Raw genomic sequence first — 18792 nt, 5'->3', positions numbered from 1 at the left:
GGAGTGGACAGTAATCCAAAATCCTTCCCCCCCTCCCTCCAAATACTTTCTTTAATAATGAAGAGAGTTTTACTGAGAGGAATTTACATAGAAATCTAGATGCTTATGCTATTAACTTTTTGGGTAATAATGAAGCATTTCATGCCTTTTATATGTTAGAAAAGCCTTGTTGGAAGAAGTTTATCACTTGAAGTGCCATGTATTCTTTGATGCTAGAGTTGTATGTTTTTATCTCATCTTGAAAAAAAAAATAAAGGAGTTTTAGGTTCTCTTCTATTTAATAAGCTATGTTTTGTTTTATATTCTGCCTTCTTCTTTCTGCCTTTTATCTCTTCCTTTGTTTTCTTGGGTGTAATTATAGGTCTCAAAAATAATGACACATGTATTTTCTCAGCCTTAAGGTGTTCTATGTATTATTGGGATTCAGAATGTAGCTGGAGGCCTGAGGATGCCTATCCAGGGGTAGCTTGTCACTTGGTAACTGACTTTGTGTGTCCCTTAAATTTCATAATCATGAGAATCTCATTATGGTTCAAAAGACTCATTAGTTGACAGAAGCCCTACCTGAAGTTTCTTTCTCAGATTCATTATTTTCTCAGATTGGACTAGATAAGTATCAGGTTTCTCTCAGCTCAGAGATTCTGTCATTGAATCTATTTCTCCTTAATATTATGTAAAGGACATTAAAAAGTCAGAGAATGCATAACTATTATAGTTCAGTAAAGAAAAAAGAAAGCAGTTCCTACCCAGTCTTTTCTATCATGTATATAAATCTGTGCAGTTAACAGTGCAATTTGGTCTTTTGGAGACTTGAGCATTTGTACTAATGTAAAAGGCCACCTACCTGTGAAGTACAGGGTGATGACTTTATTTCCTTAGGTGAGGCAAATTATTTTGATAATATTTCATTTTCCTTTCAACATAGCAGTAAGTCCTGATTGCACAGAACTATAAAGGTTTGAGAAAGTGGGCTTTGATAGACCCTGCACAACTCTTTAAAAATGTGTTATTATGTATTATTTTTGCGTTTTAGTAGTAAACCTTAATTTTTTTACCCTCCTCCACCACTTTTTGCAGGCATACTACCCTCTTTGCAGGCAATGCACTTTGAGAGTCTAGTTCATGGTGACTTGCTTTTTAAAGCTTACCACTGATATCTCTGGAAGTTGTATTTTTTTTTTCCCCTGGGGATAGGGAGGGGTACTGAGGATTGAACTCAGGGGCACTCGACCTCTGAGCCACATCCCTAGCCCTATTTTGTATTTTTATTAGAGACAGGGTCTCACTGAGTTGCTTAGCACCTTACTTTTGCTAAGGCTGGCTTTGATCTCAGCCTCCTGAGCTGTTGGGATATCAGGCGTGAGCCTTCTGCCTGGCTAGAAGTTGTATTTCTTTTGGGAAAGTTCATTAAGCAGCAACTGAAGATAAAAATTTAAGGTGTGCCAAGTCAATGGTAATACTTTTATATACCATATTTCATAATAGTACACTTTCAGAGAACATAAAACTTTAACTAGCTTAGATAATTGTTGGTTTTATTATTTGATAATAGAAAATAGTACTTCTGGGAAATTATGTAATTTTTACCCCCCTCTTACCCAGTGCTGGATAAAAAGAGAACCTGGTTCCTACTGGAGGCTATGCCTGCGAACGTATTGCTTCTGATTAACTGGTTGATGTTTATATACATTTCCTTATCCTTATAATATGTACTAGGTCTTCCGTGTGGTATGCAAAGCCCTAAAACATAAACCAAACAATGAACCTTGTTGTCTAGACAAGTCTCCCCTATCTTTCCCCTCAGAATAATACTTCATGATAAAAACACAAAAGTATGTGAATGGTAACTAAAAAACCAGCTTCCTTTTAGAAAACCACTATGATTTGCATAAACCACTTGAGTGTCTGGCCAATGATTATCTGCTTTGTCAGTCCCTAGGGCCCTTTAACATTAGTTATTTTTATTTTTATAGATAAGGAAAGTTCTAAATTTGAAGATGAATACTTTTTAAGTTCTTCCAGTAATAATTTATATTCCAAAGTCTTAGAAAGTCAATAAAGTCAATAAAATCTGTATTGTTATAGTCTTATGACCATATAGATAAAATTAAAGACCTTGAAGGATTTTGAATTTGTGTTGTGCATAACCTATTAATTGTTTGCCTTTGGTATTACTGAGATGTGTTAAGGGTAAATACTCAGAACATACCAATGCACAAATTGGAAAGCAAGTCTAAAAGTATTTCTGTCATTACTATTAAAATATCCTCAAGAGCCGAGTGTGGTAGCATATGCCTCCCAGCAGCTCGGGAGGCCAAGGCAGGAGGATTGGGAATTCAAAGCCAGCCTCAGCAAAAGCAAGGCGCAACTCGGTGAGACCCTGTCTCTAAATAAAATACAAATAGGGCAGGGGATGTGGCTGAGTGGTTGAGTGCCCCTGAATTCAATACCCATACCAAAAAAAAAAAAAGAGTAGTAGAAACCACAGCCTGGCTACTTCTTTTGATGTTTGTTCATTGAAGCACACTACCAGAGATGGCTCAAGGAAGAGATTAATATTATGCATTGCTGAAGTTTTGCTAGGCTCGAATTCTGGAAAAGTACATCGATGTTAAAATTCTTATAATTAGGTACACGTCCTACTGATAGTGAAATAATAGCCACCATTGAGATTATTTATCAGTATTTATTATCTAGCAACTGCAAACATAACTGAGTAAACTTCATTGCTGAAGCCTGGCATTGTTACAGATAAATTTGCATAAGCCATAACTGATGAGTTTTCCTGTCTAATTTTCCAGGTACCAATAGTTTGAAAGTGTCTTTCAATTTAAATTAGTATCTACATACACATTTTATTTTCACCCCAGTCTTTTACATGTTTTATCTGAGACTGTAATGCATGGGGAACTATTTGGATTTATCTTATGTAACATCAGTACATTCCATGTCAGAGTGATAACAGTCATGAGAAAGCTTTGTGGAAGCAAAGGACAGAATACTAAGACTGGTCCTGTCCTTCATCAGTATCATCATCATCATCATCATTATCATCATCATCATGGTCATTATCCCTAACATATCTTGAGATACATAGTAATTTAATCATCATAGTAATCCTGAATTGTGTAGCATCACAATTCCTTATTACTTTTCCAGAAATTTTTTGGAGTAGAGCAAAGGCAATCAGTGCACAAACCATCTATTATACAAATGTGCAGTGGGGTCTGGGAAAGCACCTCATATGCAGCCCAGTAGGATTTCTTTAGGGAAACCGTGAATAGTTGTACTGAGTAGAATAAACAAAAGCCATAAATACTCTCATGTTAATTCAGATTAGTTCGCCCTACCATATGAGTTCAATGGGAGGTTAAGGCATTTGGAGAGTAACTGAACTTTGAGCTGGGATTTGACAAAGAAATGTATTCCAGTGAATGGAATGAGAAGATCCAGAAAGGACAGTGTGGCCCAGTTTTAATGTATGGAAAGATGTCAGTTACAAGAAGTAAGGATTGAAATTATTCAGGACAAGCTCACTAACTCAGGGCCCAGTTGGGCTAGGGTATAGAGGTGATAAAGCTGTCCAAAGACTACTCTGGAATGTCAGCGTTTCCAATTCCTGGTTGTGTGAAAGCACAGTCAAGTCACCTGTTTGTGAGCCACAGTAAAAGTGAGTCACAGGATAGAGTTAAGCATAGTGAAGTGCATAAGGACTTGATTTCTGGGATCAGACACCTAGCACTGACACTTCTTTCTACCGGCTGTCTCTGTGACCTAAGAGAGGGTTATGATGATTTTCATTAAAGTGCTCAGAACAGAACCTGGTACACAGTAAGTGCTAAATAAGTCACTAATAAAATGTGCTCATATTGTTGACATGGGATGAATGGTTAGTTGATATACCCTTTAAAGTCACTCTCACTTTAAAAGACTTTGAATTTCTAATTGTGTAGTTATGTGACAATATTCTTGAAAATTAAGAAGATGGAAAGAAGGAAACTGAAGCTAAACACAAATGTGCAGTTATATGAATAAAACTGATTTATTGACTAGAATTTTTTCTGTCCTTTTGGGGCCTTGGAATCTTGCATTGCCCGTCCAGGGTATTTTCTGAGCAGCTGGGACTGCATGACTCTCTGTTCATGTTTTACTTTGTGTCTTAGGTTAATTGGCCTCGTGGACTGGAATGCCTAGCCAGAAATCGGGATTGGAAATAATGGATGAAGATCAATTAATGGAAGAAGTCTTGGATAAGTTTGTGAATTGTCATGAGCAAACATATGAAGAGTTTCGGAGCACTTTTACTCATCTTTCAAAAGGTAAGATGGAGAAGTAAACTTTCTACAGCAGTAGAGATAAAGAATTTTATTATATGTCTTTGTGTTTGCTGCCTTTTAAGAAGGACCATTTTATGAATACTCCTTCTTTTCCTTTATCAGGTAATTTTTATTAGGGCATCTGTGACAGATGTGTGTAAATACCAGTGTCTTTCTGTATCCGAGAGCTGTGTCATGGAGTCAGAGCCATTGAGTTTGATAACTCAAATTGCCCTAGGAAATTATTTAATATAATCCCTTCATTTTATTTTTAAAGACATGCAAATGCAAAGAGTGGAGGTTGTTAAAAGCATTTTAAAAACCTAAGATACACTACAATGCATTTGGATCCTGGTGTCACCATTTGATGGCAATGTGACATTGGGGGGTAGTTGCTGAGTAAAGGGGGAATAATAATAATATACCTGTCCCAAGGGTTGATAAGGCCTTGTTGAGAGCCTTGTAAAACTCAGCATAGTGGTTAATGTATAGTAGGCACTTTATGAATTCCAGGTATTGTTAATGTTGTGATGTTGGTGATGATGCTGTAGCTTCTATAGACAGGAAACAGCCTTTTAGCCCTGCTGTAATAACCTGAAGCCTGAAGGTCAAACCCCTGCTGTGTTTCATGACATGCTTTGTTGCTTCACACAGTATCATTTTTTAATTGTGCCAGTGCTTAAAAGTTGGACAGTTTTATAGGAAAACCTTGATTTGTGACTTTTTCTTTTTTTTCAGATCAAGTGAGGATATCTGTTATCTGTTATTTCCCTTATGGTAATATGAGCTGAGGGTCAGGAGCCTTAGCCTTGTGAGCTCTCTAGTATATACACTCTTGGGTACTCAGTCTAAAAATGTTTGCACATGTAGTTTGCTTTTTCATTTAAGTGGCTTTCATGGGCACTGGAGTTGTAATCTTCATTTTAAGTTCGGCCTCAGGTTGTCATTGGTTGGCTGTGAATTTTTGTTCTTTTTAGACCATTGATCTGCATTTGAAGTGAGGTCATTGATTCTCCACCTAGACTGTCCAGAGGAGCTTTAAGACCATATTTATACTAGAGCCCACTCTAAAGCTCAGCTGGGGCTAAGGACTCAGTATTTTGTAAAAGTTCCTCTAGTAATTCTGATGTGCATGTAAAGTTGAGAACAGGGGTTTCATAATCTCTGAAGTCATATGACAGTTTTAGGAAACTTGATCTCATAATTATAAGTCATGATTCCTATGCTCTAAGCAGATGTAAAAGAAAGATAGTTATCATGAAGAAGGGGAAATGTGATGTTAGTCTGTTTTATGATGCAGGATACAGGTTAATCTAAAAATCTGAAATGATTTAAAATTCAAAACTTTTTGAGCACTGCTATGATGTCACAAGTAGAAAACTACATACCTGTCCTCATCTGATAAGTCACGGTCAAAACACCAGTGCCCTAAAAGTATGGTATAAAATTACCTCCTAAAGTGTCTATGAAACATGACTGAATTTTTGTGTGTATATATGAGTTTCATCCTCAAGATAATGTCATTATTGTCTATTTCAAATATTCTAAAATCTGAAAAACCTGAAATTCAAAGCACTTCTGCTTCTATGCATTTGGAAAAGTGATATTCAAGCTCTAAAATAACATCGATACCTGTTTTATTTAAACTAAAAACAAACAAACAAACAAAAAAACCCCAAACAAATCCCAAAACAAAAACAAAAAACATGGAATGTGGGTTTTATTTACTCTTATGGGTCTTAGAGATTTTAGGCATGTTAAGATAGTTTTGGAGATGTCAGTGAATGATGTGTTTTGATATGATATGCAGATCAAATCTGGAGAATGACTAAATCTCTTTTTAGTTTATGGACTTAGGTTTAGGAAGGTGCTTCCTTTTTCTGAGCCTTGATTTCCTTCTTACCTTCTGGACCCAAATATGGCAGTATGAATCACTGGCTGGGGTCGGGTGGTGGAAACAAGGGTAAAACTGGTAGGATGAATGAATTTTGGATTGCCAGTGGCATTGTGAAAATTCAGATTATCTTGGAAATTATTTGTGTGATCCACTTCATTTTTGTAAGGTGGAATAGTAAAGTCTTATTACAAGGACTTTGATAGTGTAAGGGGCTATACTGTGTTTATCTTTGGGGTCAGAGTCTAGTCTGTTTTCAGTTTTTTGTGTGGTTACTGCATGCAGAGAAAGCAACTGTTGCAGATGTGGTAACTTAGGTTTTTTTTTTTTTTAAATTTTATTTTTGGTAGTTGGAGATGGACAGCATGCCTTTATTTTATTTGTTTATTTTTACGTGGTGCTTAGGATAAATCCTAGTGCCTCACATGGATAAAATAAATTATAAGACAGAATATTGCAGGCAGATTTTTTTTCCCTATTGTTTGTAAAGATATTATAAGGCAAGCACTCTGCCACTAAGCTATAGCACAAAGCCTGGTAACTTTGTTTTGAGTTTGGTTTGGGGCCCCAACTTGAGCTGAAATAGATGATGATGCGAGTCACATAAACTGCATCTCCAAGAACAGTTGTTTTTCCTTTCAAAATATCCCTAGGCACCAGTTCACATTATAAACTAATGACCTGAAAAAATTCCTCTTAAAGCACAAAGAATTGTGAGTGAAAAAATATTTTAAATCGGTGTCTGTGTTTCCTCTGAAACATTTAAACACCTTCTGCAAAACCAAACAAGACTTGGGGACAGGCTTAACTAAGAGTTGAATAAGAACCTGGAGAACTCATCTAGGTTTACATGATCAGTTTACTTGAGAAACACATTAAGGCTCATTCTTCAAAGCCCCTCCTCTTCCTTCCAGGCCCTTCATTTGTGTGAATATTTGTTTGTTTTGCTTATATGTAGTGAATCTTCTCTCTGTTATTACCATGCATACTTATGTACATTTCCTTAGTAACTTATGTTTCTCAAGTCCATTACCATTTCTACTGATTGACTGTTCTATTTATTTTTATAATAGTTGTATGCCAGAATGCTTATGAGATTCATTTTCTTTCCAAGAGTGTTAAAAGGGTCAGTAATCCTATTAAAAACATTTCCCTAGAAAAAATTAAATTATAGCCTTATTGAAAGAAATTCACATTACTGCTTCAGATTCTTGGAAAACAGTTGGAAACTGTTAATATTGCAACATAATTCTCACTACAGTACATTTATGTTGATAGTGTTTTGGAATTTTTTCTTTTATAAAACAGCTCTAGGTTTTCTAAGTTCTGGTATGTATTTGAGAATAAATATACTGTTACATCAAAATATTTAAAGAGATATTAATTATTAAACAGTTATAATTGAATTCTTAGTAGTGTCTTCAGTTCAAGAGGATAAAATAAATTATAAGACATACTAGAATATCAGCAAGCAGATTTTGTTTTTTTTCCTATTGCTTGTAAAGATATTATATTATTGACATTGTGGATAAATGTAAGTATCAAGTTTCAGTTTCAATCTTCTGTGTCTCAGTTTCTTTGTGAACATAATTTATAGGTCTTTTCAGAGTATCTGTGGAAAAAGACTTCTTTCTCTTTGTCACATTTCTATCATTTTGTTTTTAGGTTCTAAAAACACAGGTGTGAATATTTCTTTTTGATTTTTTGTTAATGCATTTACTAATTTATTTATTCATTAATATTTTGGGTGGGATACCACTGAACCAACTTCAGGTCCTAGATCCTAAGACATTAAGTATAGCACAGGAAGGTTTGACGGGTAAGAGCAGAAACTGACCAATGTTTAAATGCCTCTGCTGGGTCATGGTTCTGTTGGTTTGATACTGAGATATGTGTCTCTCTATATCTGTATATGCTTTTATATAATTCCACTTTTAAAACAGTAAGTATTCTGGATGAAGATGTAGCTTTGGTTTAGTAGGTTGAGAATTACTTCTAAACTGCTGAAGGAAAGAGGCAATTTCTTTTAATGTCCTATCTCAGGGTTATCACATGAACTGATTTTGGAAGCAGTTACTCCCAGCTTTTAGAGTGCTAGCTACCATTCATGTTGCTGTCTCACAGAAACTGTGCAGTTAAGAAGCTGGTGACTTAGAAGTTGACATTAAATCTTTTTAACTCCATTTTGTTACATAGGGCAACTTTGGGGTATTCTGTAGAGCTGTGGTTTGAATGTGGCTTGTCCCCTACAGGTTTATGTGCTGAAGGCTTTGTGCCCTGTGTAGCAGTACAGAGGAGTAATCTTTTAGAGGTAGGGCCTAGTGAGGGAATTAGATCATTGGGAATGCTGTTCTCTGAAGGCATAATACTGGTCGGTCTTATGAAGTGAGTTCTGGTGAGAATGTTTTGTCATAAAAGGCTCACTGTCCCCTCCATGGTCTTCAGTGCCCTCTTTTACCTTTGATCTCCCCCTCTTGCACATGCTCCCACTTTGATTCCATCTTCCATGATATCCTTATGAGATCACTAGCATCATCCTCAGCAGATGATGGCATCATGCTCTTGCATTTTCAAAACTATATGCTCAATAAAGCTCTTTTTCTAACTTACCAAGCCTCAGTGTTATCTTGTTATAACAAAAGAAAACACACTAATTCAGAGGGTTACAACAGTCTTCAATTCTCAGTCTCTTTCTCTTTCCCTTTCTCACACATATGCACCCTATTATCATTGTCCTGATCTTGTGCTTTAGGCTACATGGTTAATTTTCATCAAAGTTGCCTATTTTACCAACTAAGTCAACCTAAAATAGTTTGGAAATTGAAATCAATCTACTGTGATTTTATGATTAATTCTTAAATGAGTCTTTTGTCTTTTCATTCATTTCTTTCTTAAAATATCTGGATTCAGTTTCCCAAGTGATTATATGAGTTTCTGTAATAGCATATAGTGCAGTATTATATTCATTGTTGCATTTATCAACTTTAACCTATTTTAGTATGTGTAAATCAAAGATTTTTTTTGTTTTAGATTTGATGTGTAATTTTATTTCTGGTTTTCTTTGTGCTGTTCTCATTTCACTTTTAGTACCTTATACTTTTAGCATTTTACTGTTCTTTTAACATAGCTTTGAAAAAAACTGCTGTCAACTCAACCTCCCTTTTTTCCTTCATACTTATTATTATTTGAATTACATTCCCCATTAGATAGAACATTCTGTTTCTGGATGTTTAGGACAAAGGCCCATGCCTGTGTCTCTGTGCTGGTGGTGTTTTGGCCTTTCATGGGCTCAAAATCTAGGATTTTCAAAACCATTAAGTGGGTTTCAATTTTTCTTAGATTTTAGTCATGTTGTGTAATCATTGAGAGTTTAGACTTTATTTACTTTATTTGCATTTAATTAGGTAAGGAGCTATGCTAATGCTCTTCCATCATTACACATTTCAGAAATGTTCAGTTTACTATAGACTGTGGTCATGTGGGCCTGCATTGTCCAGAACAATAGCTACTGTCCACATGTGACTTTTGACTTAAAATATAGCTCATGCTACCCAGGATCTGGATTTTAAGTTTTATTTATTTTTAATTAATTTACATGTAAATTACTGGAAAATCTTTAAAGGTATTTGGGACTCTGGGTTTGTGGGACAATTTTAAGATGTAAATTTTATGAAATCTATAGATTCTGATGAAAAATTGGCATCTGAATTCTGATATGGTATATATTAAATAAACACTGAATTTTTGAAGACACTATAAAAATAGAATGCAAAATATATCTGATATTTCATATTAACTATATTTGAAATTTTTAAAACTTTGTTCCAGATGAAATATATTATTAAAATTAATTTTACTTTTTATTTTTACTGTTTATTAAGAAGAGGCTACTTGAAAAAAAATCATGTATGTTGCTTACATTATATTTTCATTGGGTACCACTTACATAGAGTAGGAATTCTTAAACTTGACTGGCTACCAGAGGCTTTTATGATAGCAGACTTTCATAAAAACACAGGTTCTTAGGTCTATTCCATGTTTATGAAATGAATATTCATGGTTAGGAGTCTAAGAATTTTGATACTCATAAGACTTTAGGTAATTCTGATGTACCACAAGTTTTGAGGATCACTGTTTGAACTACAAATTCTCATAATCCCTTAAAATCAGGACTATTTATACATCTTTAACATATTAGATAATTATTAATGTTTGTGTTTAAATTATAAACTGGAAGTGATAGTCCCATGTTCCTGGTTTTATTGATATATTCAGCATTTTTCTCCAGTAACTTATTATAATAATGCAAAGAAATAGCCATGATTATTCGTTTTTACAGCCCAGGGAACTGAAAACTGTAGATTATAAACTTGTCTTGTGTTAGATCAGGGATTCAAACTTCAGACAGCTGACTCACTACCATTTTGTCTCTCCCACAGACATCAGGCAGTGTGAGATTATCAAGAAACTAGTCTAATGTTATTACTAAGAGCACTAACATGTATTAAGTATGGGTGTTATGCTTAGTACTTTACATGGATCATTCCACTTAATCCTTACAATGGCCAAGTAAGGTTTAAGGTTAAGTACCTTACTACTACAGACCGACTGAATATCCCTCTAATTTATATGTTGAAGCCCTAGCCCTAACATGGAATATATAAAGAGACAGGGCTTTTAAAGAGATGATTAGGATTAAATGGGGTCAGAGGGTTGGGCTCTAATCTAATATGATTGCTGTCAAATTTTAAGAAGACAGACACCCCCAACCCCCAAAACGTGCACAGAGAAGAGGCCAAAAGCCATGTGAAGACACAATGGGAAGGTATGGGAGAGAGACCTCAGGAGAAATCAAACTGCTTGCACCTTGATCTTGGGCTTTCATCCTTCAGAACTGGGAAAAAATACATTTCTGTTGTGTAAACCATCGAATCCATGGTATTTTGTGATGTCAGCCCAGGCAGACTTGTCCAGGTGTACGTGACCAGTAGTTGGTACAGTTGGACTGCCTGTCTGGTCAATGTGGCTTCAAAGTATACTCTGAACCACATTGTTTTCTGCTTTCCTTACAGAGGAGGCAGTGCTTCTCAAGCTCTGGGAGGCACTGACCCACAGATAAGAGGAGCTGTGGGAATGAGTGTGCTACCCCGAACATTTATTGTATAGTCTCTAGAATGTAAGCTCCATGGAGGTGACTTCCTGTGAGTTTTCTTCATCACTTTAGTGCCTAAAATGATGCCTGGTATTGTGGAATAAGTACATGCTTAATATTTGTTGAATAAATGAAACAAAAAGAAAATAAGAGTGGCATACAGGTAAGGGACCTCAGATCCAGCTCTGAAGAATATGCAATGACAGGCACAGGAAAGCAAGCCTACGGAGACTGCAGTGCCCTGGTTTGGATTTGACATGCTAGGTAGCTGGGAGCTAGAGTAGGACTTACACACGAGAAGCGATAATACAAACTGCAAGTGATTTTGAAAGGTAGAGGCAAAGTAGAAGGAGAGAAACATCCAGAGTCAGACTAGCAAGGAGGCTGAGCAGAAGTACCTAGGTGGAAGTCTGGATTCAGGTAGTGGAGGAGGAAATGAAGAGCCACAGGGCCTATGAGATGTTCAAGTGAAGGAATGACAGACGGCACTTACAGGTGACTGACAGACGACCGGGGAGAATAGACCTGAGAACCTGTGTTTTTATGAAAGTCTGCTATCATAAAAGCCTCTGGTAGCCAGTCAAAGATGAGTCACAAGTATTTTGTCTGGGAGATGCTGAGGCTCAGAGGCTAAGCCACTTGTTCAAAGTTACACTGTTCTTATTTCAGGAGCCTCTTATTTATTTACATATATTTTTCTTGATTGAATGTATGTTCTGTCAGGAACTTAGAATCTTGGGTTGGGATTTGGTTTACACTTCTGGACTGATAAATTTTGACTTGTCAGTTTAGCCATAGGAATATCACTACTCATACTTGACAACTTCTAAAAAATATAATTAAAAATGAAACTGGTGACAGCACATAAAACAACACTTTTTTTTGTCTAAAGTTGACATATTTTGGTCCCCAAAGCTGTTTTGAGTTTGAGCATTAGAAATGCATCTTTAAACTTCCATAGGGGTACAAAGAGAGGCTTTTCCCAATCTGAAGAATGAATTTTAAATTGGCTGTAGAAAATACCATAGAGAAAAATTGAGAAAGCAGCTGGCCCTCTTACCAATTTCAGAGCAGGAAAGGAATTTCAGTAGAGCATAAAAACAGCTTTCCCTCATAAAAGAGAACACAACAAGAAAAATAATCCTAGCTGTGTAGCCTTTTGCAGTTATTTTCTGTCGAGTATTAGATAGAGACTAGAGGGCTTAACATTGTTTTGATACCCTTGCAACTGGCAGATTGCCTTCGGAGGAAGTTGGAAACAACTGACCAGCTCTCTGTTTCCAGGTGGCACTAAGGCCACATTTTCTGCACTGTTGTTATCAGTCATTTAATTCCCTACTGAATATTGAGTGATGTTTTTAGTTCACAGCCCATTTGCAGTGTCTTTCTGTTTCCTTTTTTTCGTTAGCCACAGAAGAAAAAAAAAAAAGTCAACTCGAGGAAACACTTTTGCAAATGTGAATTGAATGGTAAAGAGCCCATTGAAAAATAACAGAGCAAATAGCAATAAACTGACCAAAGACATAGGCCATTGGCATGATATTAACTTTAAGGGAAATCTGAGAAGACATCATATGTGGATTTGATAGTAAAAATAGCCAGGCAATTTAAAAAAAAATTAATTAATCTGACATCCCCATGGAAAGAGGAGGGAAACAGTGTAATTTTAAAGTTTTTTTAAAAAATATTAATTTGTGGTTTGGTATCCTTGAAAAGAATAAAGGGGCAAGAAAAATCAGGTAGTTTTATGGCAATCATACATTCAGTAGTTATCTGTATGTGACCTCTTTATCAGAGCACCAAACATTACATAGAACACTCAAGAAGAAAAACACATATTGAACAGAGTGAACTAATTAATAGTCACGTCCTGTGAAGATTCTTAAAGCATTAGCAACATTAACCTGTTTTTTTTTTTTTTTTTTCTCTTTGGGGGAAACATCTGCAAACTGTAATTAAGCAATTTCCATTTGTTTTTCTATTTCTTTTGTCATCACTAAATCACTACACTTAGGGAACAAATTGACAAATTATGAAACACAGAAAACTGCTGGTTCAGTGCAGAAGGAAATTTCCCTCCTCAAATTATGACAGATTTTGAGCTGATCGAGCCATTTTGTCTCAGATGCATTAGCATAAATCTTCAGCTGAGGTTGTTATAATTCATATTCATTCTAAACACGAATATTTGGTTTATAGATAATCATTTGTTTTTCATGTCTGCTATAGTTTAGATGTAATTGGATAAGGAAAGAAACGTACTTAAATATATACAGCATTTTGAATTATAATCATTAAATTTATTTTTGGCAGTGTTCTTAATGCATAGTATTTTGTTACAAAAATATCTTTTCTAGTATGTTTTACAGTTACATAAGATTTGCATATTTAAAATATTTTTGGTTTGTTTACAAATAAAGTAATCATTTTCTTTGGCTCTTTGTCTTTTCAATTTATAAATGTTAAATGTGGTGTTTTTCATGTGTACATGTGAATTAGAAAGTTGAACTTTTATAAGGAATTTGATTTTAAACTTTTACAAAACGCAGAGAAATATTATTAGTTAAATACACTCTTCAGATAGTCACTATGAACCTTTAGCCTATTTAAACAATATCAAGTGGGTGTGCGTTTACTGAGTATACATTTCTCTTTAACTGGTGATGTTATTTTTAGTTGTTCAATGTATTGTTACTCGAAGAAAAGGGGTAAATTGCTTGGCTTGAAACTTAGTGGTCATAAGTCTGCATCCTTTGATTCAGTTGAATGGGCATGTATTCAAATTAAAATAGTTTTAGCAAAATGTTTTTTCATCCACAGGACAATAATATTTTTTTGAAATGGTCTACTAAACCTAAAGGGATATAAACAGGAAACATTATTTTAGTTAAACTCATGTCTTTCTTATATGAAAATCAAGCCACAGTCTGTCTAGTATGTGATTTTTATGTCTTTTTGGTTTTTTTAATCTGGATTTGTTCTAGGGGAGATAGATTTATGTGATGCCAGTCAGAGCTTTTCTTCTTGCAATCAATTTTCCCTACTTAGCATAGAGTAGAATCGATATACCATTTTTATGTATTTTCTGGACTTGGTCTGCTTTTACATTAGGTTTTATAGTATGTGAGCCACTAACTAGAAAAGAGAGATAGTAACCAGTCATCTAATTCTGGGTATTGGATTTAGTCTCTAATTATAGTGTCAATCCCACTCTTGCTAAATTTTGAGATAGAAGTATTGATGCTCATGTTTTAAGCATTGAGTTAGAAACTAAGAATACAGAAATGAGTGAAATGGAGTCCTTACTCTCAAAGAATTCATCATTAATAAGTAATTATTCTTATTAATTACTACCTGCTTATAAATACAGTTTGAATCCCAAGTGATTTAGATGTATTTGTATGTTTATAGATTATGTAGTTAGAGCTGATTAGTAAGGAAATATTAACTACTCTTTGCATAGAACTGATAAAAGTAACATCTGGAATATTGCCTTTGGTTCCAGGGTCACAGTTTTATGTTGAGTACGAACTCTATGAGTTAGTCAAAGAGCAGTAAGAATGATTGGAACAGTGGATTTTCAGACTGTTTTCTTCTATTTTTACTTCCTGCTTTTATTTTATTTTTTTTAAATGAGGGATGTCCCAGAATTTCCAGTAAAAATGAAAAAGTATGCAATACTTGTACAATTTAAGTCTGCTGTTGAACTTCCCTAATGCCACATGTCAAAATTTGAGTTCTAGATTATTACAGATTTATGTGGGAGATGTCATTCTACCTCTGGACATTTCATAACTTCTAAGAAAGATTTATTTGTAAAAAAGAGGGAGAAATTAATCCCTCTAACTTTCTCTACCTTCGTGAATCAGGCAGTTTGCCTTAAGTAGATGCATCTTTAATGCCATAGGCAGAAAGGCTGATCTCAGGGTGAAGGAAACTGTTTTAGGTTGAAGATATTTAGTTTTATGAAGAGTGTACTATACTGCCCTTAGTTTTCTCATTTTATTGCCGGCAGGGTCAGTGTAATGGAAAAGGACTGTTTTATCTTTGGATCAGAAGTCCCACATACTAGTCCAGGCATATAATTCCTCGAGACCCCAAGATTGCCACATGCTTTCTGCATTTGTAAACCAGGAATAGTTCTGCCTGTTCACTGTCTCATGTGGTTGTGGTGAGAATCAGATGAAATATACATAAAGGTACTTGGTAAGTTTTAAAGACTTATTCAAGTATAAAGTTTCATGGTTAGGGGGACTGTTTATGATATAAAAGAGAAACATCAAGGTTAAATGTTCAAGAAATCTTGAATGAGCAATATAAAAAGCGAAAAATATTCACCATTGTGTTAGTTGTTCACACTCTATTCCTTGAAGTAGTTAAAACCAACTATATGTAGTGCATATTGTATAGTGTATATGTATATGTTATGGCACAAGACTGTAAAACTCAGGAAATAATCCCACACTGGCCTCTGGTGGATGGACTCAATATTGTGTCCATATGTACATACCCATCAGGCAAAATTATTTACATGTGTTGATCAAGGTAAAGAATCAGATTTTTTTTTAATATACCAGGGATTGAACCCAGGGGCACTTAAACCTGAGCCACATCCCCAGCCCTTTTTAAATATTTTATTTAAAGACAGGGTCTCACTAAGTTGCTTAGGGCCTCACTAAATTGCGGAGGATGGCTTTTTAAACTCAAGATCCTCCTGCCTCAGCCTCCTGAGCTGCTGGGATTACAGGCATATGCCACCACACCTGCAAGATCCTTCTTTTTAATTATCGTTTTTTAAAATTCTACTTCATGAAATCTTGTTTTGGAAATTTTATTTTATGAATATATAAAAACCACATGGAGATTCTAATTAAAATACAGATTCCTAGGGATCTGTCCCCAAATTCAGACTGAGTAGTTCTAATGTGAAGCCTAGAAATTTTGGCTTTTAGACAAACAGTTTTGAAAAATATGCCCTAAATGAGATCAAGGAGGGATGAAAGGATATACACAAATTCTTAAGAATTTTGTGTTCACTTTGGTATGTATATGTTGCATTTTTTTCTAAGAGTAAACTATATAGGTTTTAAGAAAATTGTGACCCCCACAAAGGGTAAGAACAATTATTTTACTTTAAAATATGATTTTTAGTTCAAAGTCACCATTTTACATTATTTAAAAGACATTTCGACAGGGAAAAAGTGTGATAGTTTATAAGAATAATTTTACTGTTATCTTTGTGATCTCTGATACAGCAACTAGAATGTAATAGCTTGCAGAATTTAGGGTGAACTTTGGTTTAGCAGACATTCTATCCCTTGTCTGAAGAATTATAGTGCCTCTGTCTGAGGGTCAAAGCTACCCTACCACAGTAAATGTTCTTACCACTTCTGGTTTTTATTTTTTAATTTTTTACCAGAACTCTGTTCTTTGTGAACATTTTGCCATCAGCAAAGAGGCAAGAGACCAGGAGATGATACAGGCTCTACAGGCATCTTGTTGCCTGCACTTATAGGAAATGCCCCTCCAATAATTTTGATGCTTCAGGTTACTTTTCTTCAGTATATTTCATACCTGCAGGTACGTTGCATGTTTTATAGAGTTAATCAAAGAAGTAGAGTTTTAGGAGTAGGGTATCTATAATTAAAAGAAGGACATCAAATTAAAATATTAAGGAATCTATCTACAATATAAAAATATAAAAAATTATTTTTTCATTATTTACATGAGGGGTTTTTAATGAATGAAGGTGATGTATATAGTAATTCTCCCTAGGTTGAGGATTGGAAGAAGCTGAGTCGCAGAAAATGCTTGTTACTTCCATAGATAAAAGCTTGTTTTTATTTTTATTTTTGTTTATGGTAAAAAAAAATCAGAAAATCCTGAGTGTTGTCAACACATGCACATGTCAGTGTGTACACACACACATCCTAAACTCAGCAAAACCCCCCAACTCTACCCTACTCTTTCCATAGCAGTAGAATTCTTAGCTATTCCATTGCCACCTAGGATAAAAGATTGCACTTCCCACTCTCTTGCAGCTGGATATAGCCATATGACCAAGTTTTGCTAACGAAATGGGAGGATAACTTCATATTCTTAAGCTATGTCTCTTGGAGTCTTTCTGTCTTTTTCACCGTGGTGGATATTGACAATCATTAGGACAACTCCCGTAGACCTAGGAATGGAAGGCGTGTGCTCAGGATCCAGAGCACCCTGCAGCCTGGATCCCTGGATCATCTCATGGAGGAGAGCCTACCCACCTGTACTGAGCTGTGTATGAGAGAGAAATAAAATTCCTATTAGAGCTGCTCTTATTTGGGGCAGTATAGTAGCTTAAACCATACTTTACCTGTCTTTTACAGGGGAAACTATGAATGTGCCTTTGTCTTCCCCTTCATCCTCTTGCTATTCTGGATTACCTGGAGAAGGGATGACACAGTAGAAAGGTGGGATTCTGGATGACTTTGTGGAGCAGAACAACCACTTTAGCTCTGGATTATGTACATCTGTACTAGTACAGGAGAGAGAAATAAACTTCCATCTTGTTTAAGTTGTGACTTTAAGTCTCTTTTATGTAGGCAAAACCATTATCCTGTGTCTTAGAGATAAACTATGGGTGTATAATCCTTTCTGAATCTTTCTGTGTTTATTAATTTACATAAATGTCTGTAATTATTAAGAACGTGAAAATTATAGATAGCTCGATTTGAATCTGAGCTTGGCTGCTGTCTAACTGGGTAGGCTTGGAAAAGTTACTTCATCACTGTGAGCTTCAGTTTTATCATCTGTAAAATAGATACAATAATTTCTACCTGATACACTTGTTTTTAGGATCAAATAATTACATATGTATAAAATGCATACACATTTTATTTATAATGCCCAAATTATAATTAAGGGCTCAATAGTATTTTTTCACTTGTTTATTCAAACTTAATATAATTATTTTAGAAAAGTGGGGTTACACTATATATATTCTTTTTGAAATTTGCTTTTTCACACAATATTATGTTACATATGTATCTTCTCATGGTAATAAATATTATTTAATACTGGTTTTGATGATCACATAGTATTCCATTATATGGATATGCCACAATTTGTTTAACCATGCTGTTTTTGTTGGAAATTTGGATTATTTCCAGTTTTTGGCTCTTATAAATAATGCTACTTTGCACATCCTCACCCATTATATAAATGTTTATTGAATACCTACTTTATGCTAAGTGCTACTCATGTGAGTGAATGCTAGTGATAGATCATTGCCTTCAGAGAATTTGCATTCTATTTGAAAGGGAAACTAGACAATAAACAACAAACATAATTAGTAAGAAAAGTATCTAGTTAGAACACAGTAATTTTTCTTAGGAAAAAGAAACTAGGAGCAGGGCATAGTGGATGACAAGTGCTGGTTGGAGAGTACAGAT

The 18792-nt window shown here is 35.0% G+C and overlaps 1 protein-coding gene across 1 annotated transcript in view; it reads left to right on the top strand.

Moving 5' to 3' along the window:
* Iftap (intraflagellar transport associated protein) overlaps positions 1-18792 on the top strand; it is a 57696-nt gene that overhangs the window by 12931 nt on the left and 25973 nt on the right. The window contains exon 2 of the mRNA XM_013359617.4: positions 4164-4319. Within this exon, the coding sequence (XP_013215071.1) occupies positions 4187-4319 (133 nt within the window). The 5' untranslated portion in view covers positions 4164-4186. The remainder of the gene's footprint in view (positions 1-4163; positions 4320-18792) is intronic.

Source organism: Ictidomys tridecemlineatus, chromosome 4 (assembly GCF_052094955.1).
Source record: "Ictidomys tridecemlineatus isolate mIctTri1 chromosome 4, mIctTri1.hap1, whole genome shotgun sequence".
NCBI classification, from domain to species: Eukaryota; Metazoa; Chordata; class Mammalia; order Rodentia; family Sciuridae; genus Ictidomys; species Ictidomys tridecemlineatus.
The sequence above is the reverse complement of the archived record's forward strand: the minus strand, read 5'-3'. Positions and strand labels throughout refer to the sequence as shown.